Below are 21,801 nucleotides of genomic sequence, written 5' to 3' on the forward strand. Positions count from 1 at the left end.
TTGTATATACAGTGTGCCCCCCCCCCCCCCCCAACCACCTCCAATGTAAATTACCCAGTATGGTTGTCAATATCCCAATGTACCCAACCCCCCCACCCAACCTCCTCCAATGTACAGTTTCTACGTCAATGTATATACTCCCTTTTCTTGACTCCTTCTGTATCACAAACAGTACTGTATTTGCAAATCTGGTATGTCATAAATGTATAGATGTAGCAGTACTGTCTATCTGTATGTCATGTATGTCATATATGTCTATATGAATTGAAAATGGGGGACCCTGATGGAAACAAGACAAACGTCTTTCTCAGGTCTGCATCCCCTTAACAATTGTATGTATTGAGCCGTACTGTATTGTACCCATTCTGCAATCTGTTAAATAAAGTTTTCATTCATTCATTCACTCACGTGCGCACGTCGGATTACTGTTTTGAGCGTGTGACGTCACACATGGGCTGGGTCTTCGAATAAGAAATCTAATACCGAGATATATTATTTTGGAGCGACTCTATTTATCGTCAACGCTATTGGCAAAGTAAGACTATTTACTGTGAATTGTAGTCGTTTGTTGTGATGAATGTGAAACGGTTCGGTGTGTGTGCTTGTTGTCATGTCATCGCCCTAGAAATAGAAATAGGTTGCGAGTCAGTCGTCTGGGGCAGGGATGCGAGGCGCACATTGTTGTCTTGTCTATCAATAGAATGATTGGACCTGCTTGATCTAATTCATGCTCTATTCCTTAGCGACGACGATTAGGATTAGGCATTTTTTTTTTTTTTTTTTTTTTTTTAAATTAGATCATCATTTTTGTTACCCTTAGTTTAACAGTCATTCAAGTAGGCGAATCGTGTCTCTAATCATTTGTTCACTGTCGCACGCACCTACTGCCTTGTCGAAATAGAATAAAGTGAGCGCGTTTGAGGTGCAAAAACATGTTCTTTTAACAGTCATTTCTATTCTACAAGCTGTTTGTTTTCAGCCTTTTCCCATGTAATCTGTTAGAATGTTAATCTCCACGTGATTACTGACTTGAGCTCAGCTCACTACTGCTACCCGCGCCTTTATTTCTTTATTTATCATCGTCCCGTTACTGAGATTCTGCATCTGCCTGGAAAAAGATGCGTTTGACTTGTTGTCCTAACAACCACCATCACTTTCATTAGACCGCAGGCTATACAGTATGGGTCTATATAGGCACTGGTCTAGCCCCTTTCGTGACTGTGATGCACCGAGTGAAGATACCCAGCGTACAATATGGGTTTAACACAGCTTTACAGTGGGGTCTGGAAGCTCAGAGCTGCTAATAAACAGTTAAATCATTGTTACAAAACGAGTGGTACTTACAGAGCGAGCCGTCTATTTCCGCCATCGGTGTCACCGCGCATGCGCACCAGGCATTACATACAGTACTGTATTTGCAAATCTGGTATGTCATAAATGTATAGATGTAGCAGTACTGTCTATCTGTATGTCATGTATGTCATATATGTCCTGATGAATTGAAAATGGGGGACCCTGATGTAAACAAGACGAAAGTCTTTCTCAGGTCTGCATCCCCTTAACAATTGTGTGTATTGAGCCGTACTGTATTACCCATTCTGCAATCTGTTAAATAAAGTTTTCATTCATTCATTGTTCCTACACACACCCGTAGGCCTAAGAAGCATGCACAATTCGTAACGGTCCTTGAAAGTTGTTGACGTAACGTAACGGTCCTTGAAAGTGCCCTAGGCGGCACTTCAAATCATTAATTGGACGTAATACCAGTGTATGGTATGATTAAAATGAAAGCTGTAGTTGGTTGAGTTTCAGATAAGAATGCTTTGGTACCCACCTTGTGCATACTGTTTACTTTTACTCTTATACAGTATATTCAGATTCAAATTCTTTATTGCCTATATTGACAGTATTGTAAGTATTATTGTGTATATTTTCCTGAATTTCCCCAAGGGGATCAATAAAGGAATATCTTATCTTATCTTATCGTATTATGTGGGGATACAGACCCTCATCTGCCTTTGTTTACACTGTTTATCATTCTCATATTTTCATATTCAGAGTAAATTATATTGTTTACACTGAATTTTTTCTTCACATATTTTATATTCAGATCTAATTTTACTTCCTATATTTAGGTATTTCTACTATTACCCTGCTGCCCATACATGTACCTCCCCGCTCCCCTCCGCCATGCTGCTATGACATCTGCATTTCCCCAAGGGGATCAATAAAGGAATATATTATCTTATTTCCATGTATAGAGAACTTTTACGTTATTCTGTAAGCCGTCGGGATTCGGGAACGAATGCAGTCATTACTGTATGCTGCAGACATGGGTCTCATTCTCCAACGGACTTACGACAAAAATATTTGCTCTTAGGCCCATTTAAGACATCTTAGATTTTGGGATTCCCCAACCGTCCCTAAGCTTGGAGTTGGCTTTATTTGAGAGGAATCATAGTGATTCCTTCATGTCAACTCTACAGGTAGGCCTCCTTGGAATTAATTAATCATAATTTAAATAAATATGACAATATTTGTACGATAACAAATTACGCATTTGATGTCGGAAAAAATAAATAAAATCCAAGCTTAGGGACGGTTGGGGAATCCCAAAATCTAAGATGTCTTAAATAGCCCTAAGAGCATATTTTTTTGTCTTAAGTCCGTTGGAGAATGAGACCCATTGACTTCAGTCCTCGCAGGTGTTTGAGAGCTGATCCCAGAGCAGCCAGGATGTCTCACGGCAGAGCAGACAGCTACCGCTCCCAGCCACGAGACTTCAGCAACCTCATCCAGACATGCAGCTCCAACATACAGAAGACCACCCACAACAGTGAGGAGTGCACACACACACACACACACACACGCACGCGCACGCACGCACGCACGCACACACACACACACACACACACACACACACACACACACACACACACACACACACACACACACACACACACACACACACACACACACACACACACTCACACACACTCACACTCACACTCTCACACTCACACACACACTCACACACACACACACACACACACACTCACACTCACACTCACACTCACACTCACACACACACGCACATACTCTCTATCCCTCTCTAGCCCCTACAAATGTCCTAACCTAGTTGTACAGTAAATGACCAAGTAAGGCGTTGTCAACATTCCAATGTACAGTGTAAAATGTGTGTGTGTCCCCTACCCAACCCCCCCCCCCCCCCCCCACCCCCCCACCTCCAATGTACAGCCCTCACCCAACCCACCCAACCCCACCCCACCAACCTCCTCCAATGTACAGTTTCTACGCCAAATGTATATACACTCCTTTTCTGGACACTTTTGTATCACAAACAGTACTGTATTTGCAAATCTGATATGTCATAAATGTATAGATGTAGCAGTACTGTCTATCTGTATGTCATGTATGTCATATATGTTATGATGAATTGAAAATGGGGGACCCTGATGTAAACAAGACGAAAGTCTTTCTCTGGTCTGCATCCCCTTAACAATTGTATGTATTGAGATGTACTGTACTGTACCCATTCTGCAATCTGTTAATAAACTTTTCAATCAATCAATCAATCAATCTCTCTCTGTCTATCTGATCAGATAGACAGAGAGAGAGGGATAGAGAGTGTGTGCGTGTGTGTGTGTGTGTGTGTGTGTGTGTGTGTGTGTGTGTGTGTGTGTGTGTGTGTGTGGGTGAGTTGATAGACAGAGAGAAGGAGAGTGTGTGTGGGTATGAGTGGGTGACATAGATAGACAAGGGGGGAGAGAGAGAGAGAGAGAGAGAGAGAGAGTGTGTGTGGGGGGGTGAGTTGATAGTCTATCAGATAGACAGAGAGAGAGAGGGATAGAGAGTGTAGAGAGACTATCAACTCACCCCCCCACACACACACACTCTCTCTCTCTCTCTCTCTCTCTCTCTCTCTCTCTCTCTCTCTCTCTCTCTCTCTCTCTCTCTCTCCCCCCTTGTCTATCTATTATGTAACTCATACCCACACACACTCTCCTTCTCTTTGTCTATCAACTCACCCCCCCCACACACAGACACACACACACACACACACACACCATCTCCCTCTCCATGATTTCACCCACTCATACATGCTCTCTCTCTTTCAAACACTCGGTGTTGCAGCCTGAACTGACTGTTCTCACTTCCGTCAATGACTCAATGTATTTTATCATGTTGCCCCCCCCCCCCCTCCAGCTGGCCAGATTAAGACCATGCTGCACCAGCTGGGGACGAGACAGGACACCCCAGAGTTACAGGAGAGGCTGTAAGTATCCTGATCCTCCTCTTCAAACCCCTGTTAACCCTTTCACCACCACGCTACAGAAGGTTAACCCTTTCACTACCACACTACAGAAGGTTAACCCTTTCACTAGCACACTACAGAAGGTTAACCCTTTCACTACCACACTACATGAGGTTAACCCTTTCACTACCACACTACATGAGGTTAACCCTTTCACTACCACATTACAGCAGGTTAACCTTTCACTACCACACTGCCGAAGGTTAACCCGTCTGTAGTGTGGTAGTGAATGGTTAACCTTCGTAGTTTGGGGAACACCAGGTCTCCTGTTCCCACTTTATCCAATCAGGAGAGAGAACCTTAGATAGACTTTGCCAGATTTGCTTACTGCACTGGCAGATTATTTTACTTGTTTCAATGACACTCTCAAACACTCTCAAAAAACACCTAAGGGAGACTGCAACTCGAAACTGGCCCCTGTAAATGTCCGAACACAACCCCCTCCAATGTACAGTAAATTACCAAGTATGGTCTTGTCAATAATCCAATGTACAGTTTTGTTTGTACAGTTGTACAGTGTCCCCCACCCACCCCTCCTACCCCCCCCCCCCCCCCCCCCCCACCCACCTCCAATGTACAGTCCCCCCCCACCCCCACCTACCCAATCCAATGTACAGTTTCTACGTCAAATGTATATACTCTTTTTTTTTCTGGACTCTTTTTGTATCACAAACAGTACTGTAATTGCAAATCTGGTATGTCATAAATGTATAGATGTAGCAGTACTGTCTATCTGTATGTCATGTATGTCATATATGTTACGATGAATTGAAAATGGGGGACCCTGATGTAAACAAGACGAAAGTCTTTCTCTGGTCTGCATCCCCTTAACAATTGTATGTATTGAGCTGTACTGTACTGTACCCATTCTGCAATCTGTTAATAAAGTTTTCAATCAATCAATCAATCACATATTTGCTTAAAACTAGTTTTCATTTCTTATTTTTGTCTGACCCTTTTTGCAGTGTGGAGTTCTCTCTCTTGATTGGATAAATTCGGAACAGGATACCAGAACATGTATACATATATATTCTGTTTACTGCAGAGCAGGGCCCTATTCCCCGTACCTGGTTCAACTAAGTCGATCAAGAGTCCCATTATCCAGATTCAATTAACCCGATGTTTGAAGCCGGGATTTTCCTGTTCCTCAAACGCTGATTCAGTCTCGTTAACTCGAACCAGACTTGAGACTCTGGATAAGTGCGCGCGGCCGCTTCAGTTGAAAAGACAGCAGGTGTCGATAGCAGAAATCCTGATCTTCTAACGGCATTGATTGATTGATTGTTTTAAAACTTTATTAACAGATTGCAGGCGGCTCAATAGCCTCGCCGACAAGTTAAATGCATAATCTATAGGCTAATTTTAAATCCCTCATTACTCCAATCAATCAGATTATATTTCTTTAAACGTTCCTGCTGGCAGTAGGTTTATGGATTGAATAATCAAATGAGATCTTGCTAGCGAAAATAATTAGTTCAACTGTTTCAGAATAAGGATACGGCTCTCTTATCCATTGATTGATGTATGGTGGATGTTTTACTTATCTGCACTGTGGTTTGACGGTTTGTCCTTTTGCCTCTCACGCAGACGACCCGCGTTCGAATCCTCCTTCTTCTAGTAATTTTCTTCTTTTTGCAATGTAAATACATCAATTTGGTGCACGTTGAGAGCTATATAAAGAATGACATCCTCAATGCATGTAGATTTATAATATTTTAACTTAAAACTAGGCTACTTTTGCGTATAATCATTAATATTATATTCCAAAAAAATTATATTGGAAACGCGGGGTTTCAAACTCGGGTCGCCCGGTTGACAGGTTGAGCACTAGCCGTTGCACCACTGTGCCAGACGGGATATATCCATTGTGTATCCATCAATGGACAAGAAACCCGTGTTTCGAATATTTTTCTTTTGAATGAAGTTTTATCTCTTTATTCTCAAATGCATTAATGTGACGTCAACGGCTCATTCAATTTCTCAAATCCGTCAAACAGCGCATCTCATCAGACATTTTAATCCCAGTTACAATATCACACAAAAACCACAATCCACGCATAGACACTTCAATTTTATGCTTGAATGAAACACAATCCAGGCGCTCCGTTAAGCAAATCTACAGCGGAGAATATATGAAACTAATCAGAGCCAAACGGCCGATAGGTTTCATTCATTAAAAATATCCCCGCGGGATTCACATTTGCAATGCGCCGTTATTAAAATAACCACATGTAGTGTGTATCGCGACTCCGAGCGCCGTATATGACGTGCATTATTTTATTTAGGACAAAGTAAATCTATAGGCTCAATATGATTTATTATCAGCATTTAGTTCTATTATTATACATTTCAAAAGCCCCCTCTAGGAAAACGAAGCACAAAAACATAATTCAGAATGGTATAATGGGATCTAGACTGTGAGAAATATTTCAGGAAGCCAGCTGTCATTTCTTTGCGGGGGCGTGGCCATGGTTCATCCAGCTAACTGAACTTAACCCTGCTCCCGACCAGGCTCAAACTTTTTGATCTGTTGTCATGGTGATTTAGACAATCGAGCGTCTGGGAATGGAAAGGTCTGGCTTAAGTCAGGCTATGCTGGAAATTATCCGGCTAACTCAGTTAGCCAGGTACGGGGAACGGGGCCCGAGGGACTGGGAGACCCATGTTACTGACCAAACACTCTATATGGCTGTCAGAATATAGAGCTATTATTCTAACATGTAGGCCACTTATTTTAACAAAACAAACACCACTTACAGGAAAGTCCAATACATATTTGTGACAGAATACATTACATTTCTTTCCTTTTATTCAGAATCATTTAGATTTCCTGCAGCAAATGTCTAATCCTTTTTGCTCAAGCCAAGAGTACTGTAAAACCACTGAATTAAAGGGTCACTTCACCGAAAAACAACACAGATTTATTTAGCACATAATCTCACACACGGCCCAAGGCTCTAAACTGTCTTGCACACATTCATTTAGTTTGACAGTTATTGAGAGTCAATGAGTTTGAATATCTCCTCCTATGATGTCATCAGAGGACACTGAATCCGTGTGTTGTGTTAATTACAGCTCAATGAAATGATCTAGAAGAAAAACACCAGAGAAGTAAGAATCAAACTTGTGATGCATGTCATCAGGTATAAAGTCTGGAGCTGCTGATTTTTTAATACCCAAATGAGCTTTATTCTATAGTAATGACTTTAGTTCTGAAAGCATTATTTATCAGAGCATTCCCCTGGGTGCTCTCAACATGAAGCAGCTCGAGACCTTTAGCACACTAGTTTATGGATTTGGTTGAGTTGAGTTGTTTATGTTCGCGAATGGACTGTCTTAGATCATAGGAATAACATGTATGAATTATTTCATGGTCTTGGTATATGGTATGTTTATCTTGACCTCAGGTCTTGGTATATGGTATATCTATCTAGTCAGGTCTTGGTATATGGTATATTTATCTTGACCTCAGGTCTTGGTATATGGTATATTTATCTTATCAGGTCTTGGTATATATTTATCTTGACCTCAGGTCTTGGTATGTGGTATATTTATCTAGTCAGGTCTTGGTATATGGTATATTTATCTAGTCAGGTCTTGGTATATGGTATATTTATCTTGACCTCAGGTCTTGGTATGTGGTATATTTATCTTGACCTCAGGTCTTGGTATATGGTACAATTATATTTATCTTATCAGGTCTTGGTATATTTATCTTGACCTCAGGTCTTGGTATATGGTATATTTATCTTGACCTCAGGTCTTGGTATATGGTATATTTATCTTGACCTCAGGTCTTGGTATGTGGTATATTTATCTCGTCAGGTCTTGGTATGTGGTATATTTATCTTATCAGGTCTTGGTATATTTATCTTGACCTCAGGTCTTGGTATATGGTATATTTATCTTGACCTCAGGTCTTGGTATATGGTATATTTATCTTGACCTCAGGTCTTGGTATATTTATCTTGACCTCAGGTCTTGGTATATGGTATATTTATCTTGACCTCAGGTCTTGGTATATGGTATATTTATCTTGACCTCAGGTCTTGGTATGTGGTATATTTATCTTGACCTCAGGTCCTGGTATGTGGTATATTTATCTTGACCTCAGGTCTTGGTATATGGTATATTTATCTTGACCTCAGGTCTTGGTATATGGTATATTTATCTTGACCTCAGGTCTTGGTATATGGTATATTTATCTTGACCTCAGGTCTTGGTATATGGTATATTTATCTTGACCTCAGGTCTTGGTATATGGTATATTTATCTTGACCTCAGGTCTTGGTATGTGGTATATTTATCTTGACCTCAGGTCTTGGTATGTGGTATATTTATCTTGACCTCAGGTCTTGGTATGTGGTATATTTATCTTGACCTCAGGTCTTGGTATATGGTATATTTATCTTGACCTCAGGTCTTGGTATATGGTATATTTATCTTGACCTCAGGTCTTGGTATGTGGTATATTTATCTTGACCTCAGGTCTTGGTATGTGGTATATTTATCTTGACCTCAGGTCTTGGTATGTTTATCTTGACCTCAGGTCTTGGTATATGGTATATTTATCTTGACCTCAGGTCTTGGTATATGGTATATTTATCTTGACCTCAGGTCTTGGTATATGGTATATTTATCTTGACCTCAGGTCTTGGTATATGGTATATTTATCTTGACCTCCGGTCTTGGTATGTGGTATATTTATCTTGACCTGAGGTCTTGGTATATGGTATATTTATCTTGACCTCAGGTCTTGGTATATGGTATATTTATCTTGACCTCAGGTCTTGGTATATGGTATATTTATCTTGACCTCAGGTCTTGGTATGTGGTATATTTATCTTATCAGGTCTTGGTATGTTTATCTTGACCTCAGGTCTTGGTATGTGGTATATTTATCTTGACCTCAGGTCTTGGTATGTTTATCTTGACCTCAGGTCTTGGTATATGGTATATTTATCTTGACCTCAGGTCTTGGTATATGGTATATTTATCTTGACCTCAGGTCTTGGTATATGGTATATTTATCTTGACCTCAGGTCTTGGTATATGGTATATTTATCTTGACCTCAGGTCTTGGTATATGGTATATTTATCTTGACCTCAGGTCTTGGTATGTGGTATATTTATCTTGACCTCAGGTCTTGGTATATGGTATATTTATCTTGACCTCAGGTCTAGGTATATGGTATGTTTATCTTGACCTCAGGTCTTGGTATGTGGTATATTTATCTTGACCTCAGGTCTTGGTATGTGGTATATTTATCTTGACCTCAGGTCTTGGTATATGGTATATTTATCTTGACCTCAGGTCTTGGTATATGGTATATTTATCTTGACCTCAGGTCTTGGTATATGGTATATTTATCTTGACCTCAGGTCTTGGTATATGGTATATTTATCTCGTCAGGTCTTGGTATATTTATCTTGACCTCAGGTCTTGGTATATGGTATATTTATCTTGACCTCAGGTCTTGGTATATGGTATATTTATCTTGACCTCAGGTCTTGGTATATGGTATATTCATCTTGACCTCAGGTCTTGGTATATGGTATATTTATCTTGACCTCAGGTCTTGGTATGTGGTATATTTATCTTGACCTCAGGTCTTGGTATGTGGTATATTTATCTTGACCTCAGGTCTTGGTATATGGTATATTTATCTTGACCTCAGGTCTTGGTATGTGGTATATTTATCTTGACCTCAGGTCTTGGTATATGGTATATTTATCTTGACCTCAGGTCTTGGTATATGGTATATTTATCTTGACCTCAGGTCTTGGTATATGGTATATTTATCTTGACCTCAGGTCTTGGTATATGGTATATTTATCTTGACCTCAGGTCTTGGTATGTGGTATATTTATCTTGACCTCAGGTCTTGGTATGTGGTATATTTATCTTGACCTCAGGTCTTGGTATATGGTATATTTATCTTGACCTCAGGTCTTGGTATATGGTATATTTATCTTGACCTCAGGTCTTGGTATGTGGTATATTTATCTTGACCTCAGGTCTTGGTATGTGGTATATTTATCTCGTCAGGTCTTGGTATATGGTATATTTATCTTGACCTCAGGTCTTGGTATGTGGTATATTTATCTTGACCTCAGGTCTTGGTATGTGGTATATTTATCTTGACCTCAGGTCTTGGTATGTGGTATATTTATCTTGACCTCAGGTCTTGGTATATGGTATATTTATCTTGACCTCAGGTCTTGGTATATGGTATATTTATCTTGACCTCAGGTCTTGGTATATGGTATATTTATCTTGACCTCAGGTCTTGGTATATGGTATATTTATCTTGACCTCAGGTCTTGGTATATTTATCTTGACCTCAGGTCTTGGTATATGGTATATTTATCTTGACCTCAGGTCTTGGTATATTTATCTTGACCTCAGGTCTTGGTATATGGTATATTTATCTTGACCTCAGGTCTTGGTATATGGTATATTTATCTGGTTTCCTCTACAGCCAACAGGTGCAGCACTACACAAACCAGCTGGCTAAAGAGACCAACAGACACCTGAAGGAGCTGGGTTCCTTGCCTCATCCTCACTCCCCCTCGGAACAGGTTAGTGTGTCTGTTGTGTGGGCCTCATGGTTCACATAATAACTTCATATCAAGTCATGTCCATATTATGTGTATACGTGAACTATTGCAAAACACAGAATGCATTACATTTCTGTCTTTGGCTTCAGAATCATTTAGGTTTTTTCTGCAGCAAATGTCAAATAATCTTTGCTCAAACTGAAAGTACTGCAGAGCCACTGAATTAAAGGGGCACTGCACCGAAAAACAATGCAGATTTTCTCACACATATTCCAAGGCTCTGTTTTGCACACATTCATTTAGTTTAGTATATTCTCCTCCAGAGACAGCATATGATCCAGAAGCTATAAGCTTGTATCCTCTCCTCCAGAGACAGCATATGATCCAGAAGCTATAAGCTTGTATCCTCTCCTCCAGAGACAGCATATGATCCAGAAGCTATAAGCTTGTATCTTCTCCTCCAGAGACAGCATATGATCCAGAAGCTATAAGCTTGTATCTTCTCTTCCAGAGACAGCATATGATCCAGAAGCTATAAGCTTGTATCCTCTCTTCCAGAGACAGTATATGATCCAGAAGCTATAAGCTTGTATCCTCTCTTCCAGAGACAGCATATGATCCAGAAGCTATAAGCTTGTATCCTCTCCTCCAGAGACAGCATATGATCCAGAAGCTATAAGCTTGTATCCTCTCCTCCAGAGACAGCATATGATCCAGAAGCTATAAGCTTGTATCCTCTCCTCCAGAGACAGCATATGATCCAGACGCTATAAGCTTGTATCCTCTCCTCCAGAGACAGTATATGATCCAGAAGCTATAAGCTTGTATCCTCTCCTCCAGAGACAGCATATGATCCAGACGCTATAAGCTTGTATCCTCTCCTCCAGAGACAGTATATGATCCAGAAGCTATAAGCTTGTATCCTCTCCTCCAGAGACAGCATATGATCCAGAAGCTATAAGCTTGTATCCTCTCCTCCAGACAGCATATGATCCAGAAGCTATAAGCTTGTATCCTCTCCTCCAGAGACAGCATATGATCCAGAAGCTATAAGCTTGTATCCTCTCTTCCAGAGACAGCATATGATCCAGAAGCTATAAGCTTGTATCCTCTCCTCCAGAGACAGTATATGATCCAGAAGCTATAAGCTTGTATCCTCTCCTCCAGAGACAGCATATGATCCAGAAGCTATACGCTTGTATCCTCTCCTCCAGACAGTATATGATCCAGAAGCTATAAGCTTGTATCCTCTCCTCCAGAGACAGCATATGATCCAGACGCTATAAGCTTGTATCCTCTCCTCCAGACAGTATATGATCCAGAAGCTATAAGCTTGTATCCTCTCCTCCAGAGACAGCATATGATCCAGAAGCTATAAGCTTGTATCCTCTCCTCCAGAGACAGCATATGATCCAGAAGCCATAAGCTTGTATCTTCTCTTCCAGAGATAGTATATGATCCAGAAGCTATAAGCTTGTATCCTCTCCTCCAGAGACAGCATATGATCCAGAAGCTATAAGCTTGTATCCTCTCTTCCAGAGACAGTATATGATCCAGAAGCCATAAGCTTGTATCTTCTCTTCCAGAGACAGCATATGATCCAGAAGCTATAAGCTTGTATCCTCTCTTCCAGAGACAGTATATGATCCAGAAGCTATAAGCTTGTATCCTCTCCTCCAGAGACAGCATATGATCCAGAAGCCATACGCTTGTATCCTCTCCTCCAGAGACAGCATATGATCCAGAAGCTATAAGCTTGTATCCTCTCCTCCAGAGACAGTATATGATCCAGAAGCCATAAGCTTGTATCCTCTCTTCCAGAGACAGCAGAAGATCCAGAAGGAGCGGCTGATGAACGACTTCTCCGCAGCCCTGAACAACTTCCAGGCGGTGCAGCGACAGGCGGCCGAGAAGGAGAAGGAGTCGGTGGCCAGAGCTCGGGCCGGATCCCGCCACACCGTGAGTATCCTGTCTTCCTATTGGACCCAGTGCTGTGGGTGTGGCTCTCCCCAGCCACACCGTGAGTATCCTGTCTTCCTATTGGACCCAGTGCTGTGGGTGTGGCTCTCCCCAGCCACACCCTGAGTATCCTGTCTTCCTATTGGACCCAGTGCTGTGGGTGTGGCTCTCCCCAGCCACACCGTGAGTATCCTGTCTTCCTATTGGACCCAGTGCCGTGGGTGTGGCTCTCCCCGAGCCACTCACTCATCACCATTACTGCTCTCATACAGGCACAATAATGGATTACATTACATCTTTTGTATTACATTCAACCCTCGATTTGGGTTCTGGTCAAATATGGTTGATTTACAACCTTCCTCTACTGAGAATGGGGTTTCTTTCATCTGCTTACCCTAAGACTTCACACATTTCTCCACACTACGAGTCAGAACACATGCAATTAATTATCACCACTTTCATTACATTTTAAGTTTTTTTTTTCAAACTTTGGTCCTACAGGATATTACATGGTACTACATTGTACTATAGGGTACTGCATGGTAGCACTGGGTAATTCAGGGAATTACATGACATTACATTGTAATACAGGGTACTAGATGGTACTACGGGGTACTAGATGGCACTACAAGGCATTAAATGGTACTATAGGGAACAACAGGGTATTACAGAGTACTATATGACATCTTTAGTTCATCCTGATCAGACTGGCTTCATAAGAGGCCGCTTGATCACGGATAATATAAGACGGTTATTACACGTGTTAGATGCCAGCAAGGATGACACCACACCTATAGCGATGTTGTCCCTGGATGCAATGAAAGCCTTTGATAGGTTGGAATGGTCTTATTTATGGGCAGTACTAGAAAGGATGGGATTAGGAAAAGAAGACCCATCGGCCATGATTACAACAGGTATAATCACCTCCGAAATCTTTCCGGTATCGCGCTCTTCCAGACATCATTAGAGCCTTTAGCACAATATATAAGACAATCCCAATCCATAGAACCAATCGAAATTAAGGGCACACAACATCATATTAGTTTATATGCGGACGACGTAATATTGTTCATGCAAAACCCTAACAATTCAATGCCTCATCTTCTCAAGTTGATTGATGACTTTGGTAATCTATCGGGATTTAGGATAAATTGGCCAAAGTCGGCCTTCCTTCCACTTAATGCCCCTGCAAAGAATATACTCCTTCCAGAAAAAATACCAATGGTTAAACACTTCAGATGTTTAGGAGTTGAGGTATTCCCTACTATAAGCCAAACGGTGAAGTACAATTACATAAAATTCCAAGATAAGATCAAATACGACTTTGACAGGTGGTCCAAACTTAAAAACTCAGTACAGGCACGAGTATCAATAGTTAAGATGGATGTTTTACCTAGAATCAACTTCATCAGCTCAATGTTACCGTTACCCCCTCCTGATGGTTACTGGAAAAAATGACACTCCACCGCATATAAATTTATTTGGAATAACAAACCTCCACGAATAAAAAGATCCACCGCACAGAGAAACAAAGCCGACGGAGGTATGGCATTTCCAGACTTTTACCACTATTTTAAAGCATACTCTTTAAGACCACTGACAACCTGGTTTGATTCCCAAGCATCTGTATCCTGGAGAAACTTAGAAGAAAATATAGTAGCACCACATAGACTGCAGGACATAGTATACACCATATTATCAATTAAGCAATGCAAATTGAAATTTGGCCCCCTTATTACTCATGTGATCCGGATATGGCGTGAAACACAAAAAAAATATTCTAACCAACATAACCAACATTTATGTACAAATGGGGATGAGGGTACATTTATGCACATGTATTGGGATTGCCCACCGGTTAAGATATTCTGGAAAGAAGTGTCCCAGCAATTATCAGAATTCTTATTTCTGAACATACCTGTACATCCCTCTGTATTGCTGTTGAATGATGTTTTTCAGTTTGCAGCCCCTATACAGCTAAAGAGACTAGTTTTAGCTGGTCTCACAGCGGCTAAAAAGCTGATAGCATCACGATGGTTTCAACCAGAAAAAATGTGCCGGAAGGTATGGGTTCTTACCTATCTCGATGTGATTGATCTAGCGATATCTACAGCAAGAATTTTAGGTGTTAATGAAACCAACATTGCAATCTGGTTAGAAGTGGTGGAAATAATAAAAGCTAGCATATGAATTGTAGTGCCTGGTTATAAACAAATGAAAATGGATGGATTATCCAAGTGGGGGTCCGGGGGGGGGGGGGGGGGGGGGGTGAGCGAGCAAGAGCATATGTATGTAGGGTATTAGATAGCAAGTATTAGGTATATATCTCGTATACTACATTTATAATGATTCAAATGGTGATTTCATTGGATGTTTACTGTTAATGCTTGTGTGTCTAATTTGATGTTATGTTTAAAAAATAATAAAGGGTTAAGAGGGAAGTGCTGAGTGTTATATTCTCATGTATTCTTTTCCAACACATGCAGGGAGATGGTGGCAACATGGACGAGCAACTGGTCACGTTTGAAAAGTAAGTTACACTCGGTGTGGCATTCGTGGTGTACAGATAACCGCTGCTGCATATGATACGTCTTTCCTGAGAGTACCTGAGAGTTGAATGACAAAAAATGAGAGGGCAATGTTTTATTGTACAGAGAAGATGACGACTGGGGTCAGGGCCAGACACAGGCCGAGGAGGCGGCCATTACAGACGAAGACCTGGAGATTATCAAGGAGAGGGAGACCAACATCAGACAGCTAGAGGTACCAGATCAGCCCACATGATGATACATGATCAGACAGCTAGAGGTACCAGCTCAGCCCACATGATACATGATCAGACAGCTAGAGGTACCAGCTCAGAACATAATGATACATGATCAGACAGTTAGAGGTACCAGCTCAGAACATAATGATACATGATCAGACAGCTAGAGGTACCAGCTCAGAACATAATGATACATGATGATCAGACAGCTAGAGGTACCAGCTCAGACCATAATGATACACGATCAGACAGTTAGAGGTACCAGCTCAGACCACATGATGATACATGATCAGACAGCTAGAGGTACCAGCTCAGAACATAATGATACATGATCAGACAGCTAGAGGTACCAGCTCAGACCACATGATACATGATCAGACAGCTAGAGGTACCAGCTCAGAACATAATGATACATGATCAGACAGCTAGAGGTACCAGCTCAGAACATAATGATACATGATCAGACAGCTAGAGGTACCAGCTCAGACCATAATGATACATGATCAGACAGCTAGAGGTACCAGCTCAGACCATAATGATACATGATCAGACAGCTAGAGGTACCAGCTCAGAACATAATGATACATGATCAGACAGCTAGAGGTACCAGCTCAGACCATAATGATACATGATCAGACAGCTAGAGGTACCAGCTCAGAACATAATGATACATGATCAGACAGCTAGAGGCATAGATATCTATAGAACACTAGATAGCTTAAGGCGGAGTCACCAGCGTCACTGAACCGCCGCCATCTTGCCCCAGTCAGCCTTGAGTGAGAGTGAGTGAGCTGCACAGACAAAAATACTCATAACTCGCTGAAATATTGACGGATTTACAAACGGGTTGGTTTGCTATAAACATCAAAGATGTAGTTATGATACTGCATACTTATAAAAAATAAATTTTTTAAAGATGTTTTTTTTTACAAACCGCTTGAATCATAGCCACGTTAATAATGCTTGTAATAAACCAAACCGTTTGTAAATCCGTCAATATTTCAGCGAGTTATGAGTATTTTTGTCTGTGCAGCTCACTCACTCTCACTCAAGGCTAACTGGAGCAAGATGGCGGCGGTTCAGTGACGTCGCTCTCCATTGGCCGGCAGCGCGGGCAAGCTATCTAGTGTTCTATATATATCTATGGTTAGAGGTACCAGCTCAGAACATAATGATACATGATCAGACAGCTAGAGGTACCAGCTCAGAACATAATGATACATGATCAGACAGCTAGAGGTACCAGCTCAGAACATAATGATACATGATCAGACAGCTAGAGGTACCAGCTCAGAACATAATGATACATGATCAGACAGCTAGAGGTACCAGCTCAGAACATAATGATACATGATCAGACAGCTAGAGGTACCAGCTCAGCCCACATGATGATACATGATCAGACAGCTAGAGGTACCAGATCAGAACATAATGATACATGATCAGACAGCTAGAGGTACCAGCTCAGAACATAATGATACATGATCAGACAGCTAGAGGTACCAGCTCAGAACATAATGATACATGATCAGACAGCTAGAGGTACCAGCTCAGAACATAATGATACATGATCAGACAGCTAGAGGTACCAGCTCAGAACATAATGATACATGATCAGACAGCTAGAGGTACCAGCTCAGAACATAATGATACATGATCAGACAGTTAGAGGTACCAGCTCAGACCATAATGATACATGATCAGACAGCTAGAGGTACCAGCTCAGACCATAATGATACATGATCAGACAGCTAGAGGTACCAGCTCAGAACATAATGATACATGATCAGACAGCTAGAGGTACCAGCTCAGAACATAATGATACATGATCAGACAGCTAGAGGTACCAGCTCAGAACATAATGATACATGATCAGACAGTTAGAGGTACCAGCTCAGACCATAATGATACATGATCAGACAGCTAGAGGTACCAGCTCAGAACGTAATGATACATGATCAGACAGCTAGAGGTACCAGCTCAGAACATAATGATACATGATCAGACAGCTAGAGGTACCAGCTCAGAACATAATGATACATGATCAGACAGCTAGAGGTACCAGCTCAGAACATAATGATACATGATCAGACAGCTAGAGGTACCAGCTCAGAACATAATGATACATGATCAGACAGCTAGAGGTACCAGCTCAGAACATAATGATACATGATCAGACAGATTGATTGATTGAAAAGAGGGGGTGGGTGGGGTCATTATCAGACAGTTAGAGGTACCAGCTCAGACCATAATGATACATTACACAACATCAGACAGCTAGAGGTACCAGCAGTCCCAGAGAAATGACATAGTTATTATTTATTATTTATCACTATTTGGTCATTATTTATAATTTATAATGACATGGCCCTTATTTCTAATTTCTCATTATTTGATCATTATTCAGCACTTAGCATTATTTGGTTATTACTTCTCATTTCTCATTATTTGGTTATTATTTCTAATTTCTCATTATTTGGTTATTGTTTCTCATTTCTCGTTATTGGGTCATTATTTAGCATTTAGCATTATCTGGTCATTATTTCTAATTTCTCATTATTTGCCAATTATTTAGCTTTTAGCATTATTTGGTCATTATTTTGACATAAGAAAAACTACTGCCAACAGCTTTTTGACGGCAGAGAAGTCACTGTGAAACAGATGTGTTTGTCCTCTATTGAAAAGTAAACGTCAGTGGTCTACAACGTAAAAGACAACATGTCCATGTGTTAAAATGGTCACTTAATATGGTGCCTGCTGTCGAAAAGAACGTTTGTAACCCCTGTCTTACAGAGAGAGGAAAGGCCAGAGCGTCAGTGTTAGCTGGTAACCCCTGTCTTACAGAGAGGGGAAAGGCCAGAGCGTCAGTGTTAGCTGGTAACCCTGTCTTACAGAGAGGGGAAAGGCCAGAGCGTCAGTGTTAGCTGGTAACCCTGTCTTACAGAGAGGGGAAAGGCCAGAGCGCCAGTGTTAGCTGGTAACCCTGTCTTACAGAGAGGGGAAAGGCCAGAGCGTCAGTGTTAGCTGGTAACCCTGTCTTACAGAGAGGGGAAAGGCCAGAGCGCCAGTGTTAGCTGGTAACCCTGTCTTACAGAGAGGGGAAAGGCCAGAGCGTCAGTGTTAGCTGGTAACCCTGTCTTACAGAGAGGGGAAAGGCCAGAGCGCCAGTGTTAGCTGGTAACCCTGTCTTACAGAGAGGGGAAAGGCCAGAGCGTCAGTGTTAGCTGGTAACCCCTGTCTTACAGAGAGGGGAAAGGCCAGAGCGTCAGTGTTAGCTGGTAACCCTGTCTTACAGAGAGGGGAAAGGCCAGAGCGTCAGTGTTAGCTGGTAACCCTGTCTTACAGAGAGGGGAAAGGCCAGAGTGTCAGTGTTAGCTGGTAACCCAACGGTCTGGCTCTTCTCTTTCCAGTCTGACATCATGGATGTGAACCAAATCTTCAAGGACCTGGCAGTGATGATCCACGACCAGGGAGAGATGATAGGTTAGTGATGAGGAACACACTTTGTTTAATTACATTTTCAGTCTCATCCTCTGCCCACTCAGACATTTTAACAATACACAGGAAGGATGTGATCTAATTGTCCCTTGTGCCAAAGAGAAACACAGGAGCCTAATTTAAATGTGAAAGGGGATTTGAGGGGGGGGGGGGGGTTGGCAGTACAGAGTGAGGGTGTATCCTGGTGGATCCAGTCGGCATCAGGCTTGCCGCGGTAGTCGGTGATACCGGTGTTACTCTGTGTTCAGGCTCCACCCCCAGTACATGACTGTTTAAAAAAAAAAAAAAAAAAAAAAAAAAAAAATACATTTTAAATAATACATTCTCACATATCAGTGCCCACATTCACCAAATAAAAAACTATAATTGTGTCAATACTTAGTCAGACAACATTGTAAACTGAACGTGTCTGCGCGGACAGCAGAGCAGTACAGAGTAGCTCAAGTTTCACTTTCATTTAGAGTAGATTTTACTTTGTGTGAAGGAGAAAAAGGAGGACCAGTCCAGAGCAGCAACAGTATGTTTGCACAATGTGCTAAATAAGGCTGCAGCTACATCGATCTGTCACTGATCCGTCCGCTGGAAATTGACGGAAGGTATTACTGTCCGTTGGTTTATTTTTAAATTGGACGATGATGATTTAAATTAGAACATAATGTCAACTCTGTCTGTCCAACAAATGGATATTAGTTATTGAAAACTAATTAAAAACAGACTTAGACGGACAGACACAGCACAGTACATTACATTAAACATTAAACATTAAAGTAAGCACTCTACAGATTTTGTAAAATGTCGGGTATCACCGGTAATAGCGGTGTTGTCATGAGTTTATTAGTCATGGTAAAATTTCACATCACCGCGGCAACCCTAGTGGGCATCTCACATTGCTGATTGGCTAAGGACACCTTGGTACATTGTTGTTCCCCAAACAACATACCCCCCTAATTTGATGGAATATCCGTGTGAGATTTAGATCCAACACTGCGTCAGTATCAACCTCTGTGGCCCTTCAGTTGTGCCCGTTCTGTGATTGACAGACAGCATCGAGGCGAACGTGGAAAACGCTGAGGTCCATGTAGACAGAGGCACCGCCCAGCTTCAAAGAGCTGCCTATTACCAGGTAACACACACCGTACAACACCTGACAACACAGCATGTCATACTTCATTAGTGGTCGTTTGTCACCTCCTATAGGCCCTTTTATAATTAGTAAACAATGATGATTGGTTTATTGGTATGCGTGTACATTTTGGTAACAGAAGCGATGAAAGTGGAGTGCTATAGTTCATCCAGCTTTACTAGGGCAATGGTCGCTAAAGACTGGGAATACCACTTACAGAAATGGACTTGATCCATATGCAGTTAAAGGAGCTGTAAGTGGTATTTTCTTTGTTAGAATAAGTGGTCTACATGTTAAAATAATAGCTCTACAGTCAGCCATCACTGATATAATGTGTTTGGTCAGTAACATGGGTCTCCCAGTCCCTCCACTCTGCAGTAAACAGAAAATACATTTTCTGGTATCCCTACCCACTTTATCCAATCAGGGGAGAGAACTCCAAATTGCAACAATGGTCTGAGAAAAAGAAGTAACAAAAAAATTGTTTTAAGCAAATGTGTGCTAGAAACAAGTACAATTATCTGCCAGCGCAGTAAACTAATCTGGCTTGGCAAGATTTCTTGAACTAAGTGAAAATATCTACGGTTCTCTCTCCTGTTTGGATAAAGTGGGAACTGGATACCAGAACATGTATTTAGTGTTTACTGCAGAGCGAAGGGACTGGGAGACCCATGTTACTGACCAAACACTCTATATTAGTGATGGCTGTTGGAATATAGAGCTATTTAACACTTATTCTAACAATAAAATATAACTTACAGCACCTTTTAATGAGACACTTGCAAGTGGTCTTAGCATATTAAATATAATATTGACTTCATGACAGCTGACCACGGAACTACTGGGCATTTTTGCTCCTAGCGGCTTTAATTAATACGGTTTGAGTCAGCCGAGTCTGCATTCTAGTATCAAAAACCAAAACCAAACTTCTGTTACCAAAATACAACAGTCGAGATAACCGGAAATAAAGTTGAACATGAGAAGAAAAAAAAATTCAATTAAGTGATCAGTCTTGCAAGCAGGGCAAGCTTTGTTCTGTCAGGTATGATGACACAGAAGAAGAAGAATGAGAAGAAGAGGATTGTTATTTACACTGTTGTGTTTTGATGCTTCTCGTCATCAGAGGAAGTCCCGTAAGAGAATGTGCGTCTTGGCCATGGTGCTCTCCCTGGTGCTCGTCATCCTGGTCATTATCATATGGCAAGCCATCAAGTGAGGGGGGGGGGGGGCAGCACGGGCCCTGGGCCCTGCACTGACAACCTAAAAACACTTCCAATTATAGACTGATTGAGCGAGTGAGCGAGTGAGTGTGTGTGTGTGCGTGTGTGTGCGTGTGTGTGTGTGTGTGTGTGTATGTATGTGTGAGTGTGTGTGTGTGCCCACAGTATGAATGTGTTATTGTGGGTGGCCTGGTGGGTGTGTGTGTGTCTGTGTTTGTGTGTGTGCATATGTGTGTGTGTGTGTGTCTCTCTCTCTCTCTCTCTCTCTCTCTATTTAGTATGGGTGGCCTGGTGGGTGGGTGTGTATGTGTGAGTGTGTATGATATTATGTGTGGTG

The 21,801-nt window shown here is 41.4% G+C and overlaps 1 protein-coding gene across 1 annotated transcript; it reads left to right on the forward strand.

The window, feature by feature from the left end:
• Positions 1-482: 482 nt before the first annotated feature.
• On the forward strand, positions 483-21,532 carry stx12l (syntaxin 12, like). The gene is made up of 10 exons (XM_084307375.1): positions 483-535; positions 2,697-2,836; positions 4,228-4,297; positions 10,819-10,918; positions 12,719-12,856; positions 15,343-15,386; positions 15,511-15,619; positions 19,034-19,106; positions 20,162-20,244; positions 21,368-21,532. The coding sequence occupies exons 2-10, from the start codon at positions 2,737-2,739 to the stop codon at positions 21,458-21,460; spliced, it is 810 nt and encodes a 269-aa protein (XP_084163501.1). The 5' UTR covers positions 483-535; positions 2,697-2,736; the 3' UTR covers positions 21,461-21,532.
• The last annotated feature ends 269 nt before the right edge of the window (positions 21,533-21,801 follow it).

The sequence above is a fragment of the Notolepis coatsorum genome, assembly GCF_963971535.1.
Source record: "Notolepis coatsorum genome assembly, chromosome: 2".
Taxonomy (NCBI): domain Eukaryota; kingdom Metazoa; phylum Chordata; class Actinopteri; order Aulopiformes; family Paralepididae; genus Notolepis; species Notolepis coatsorum.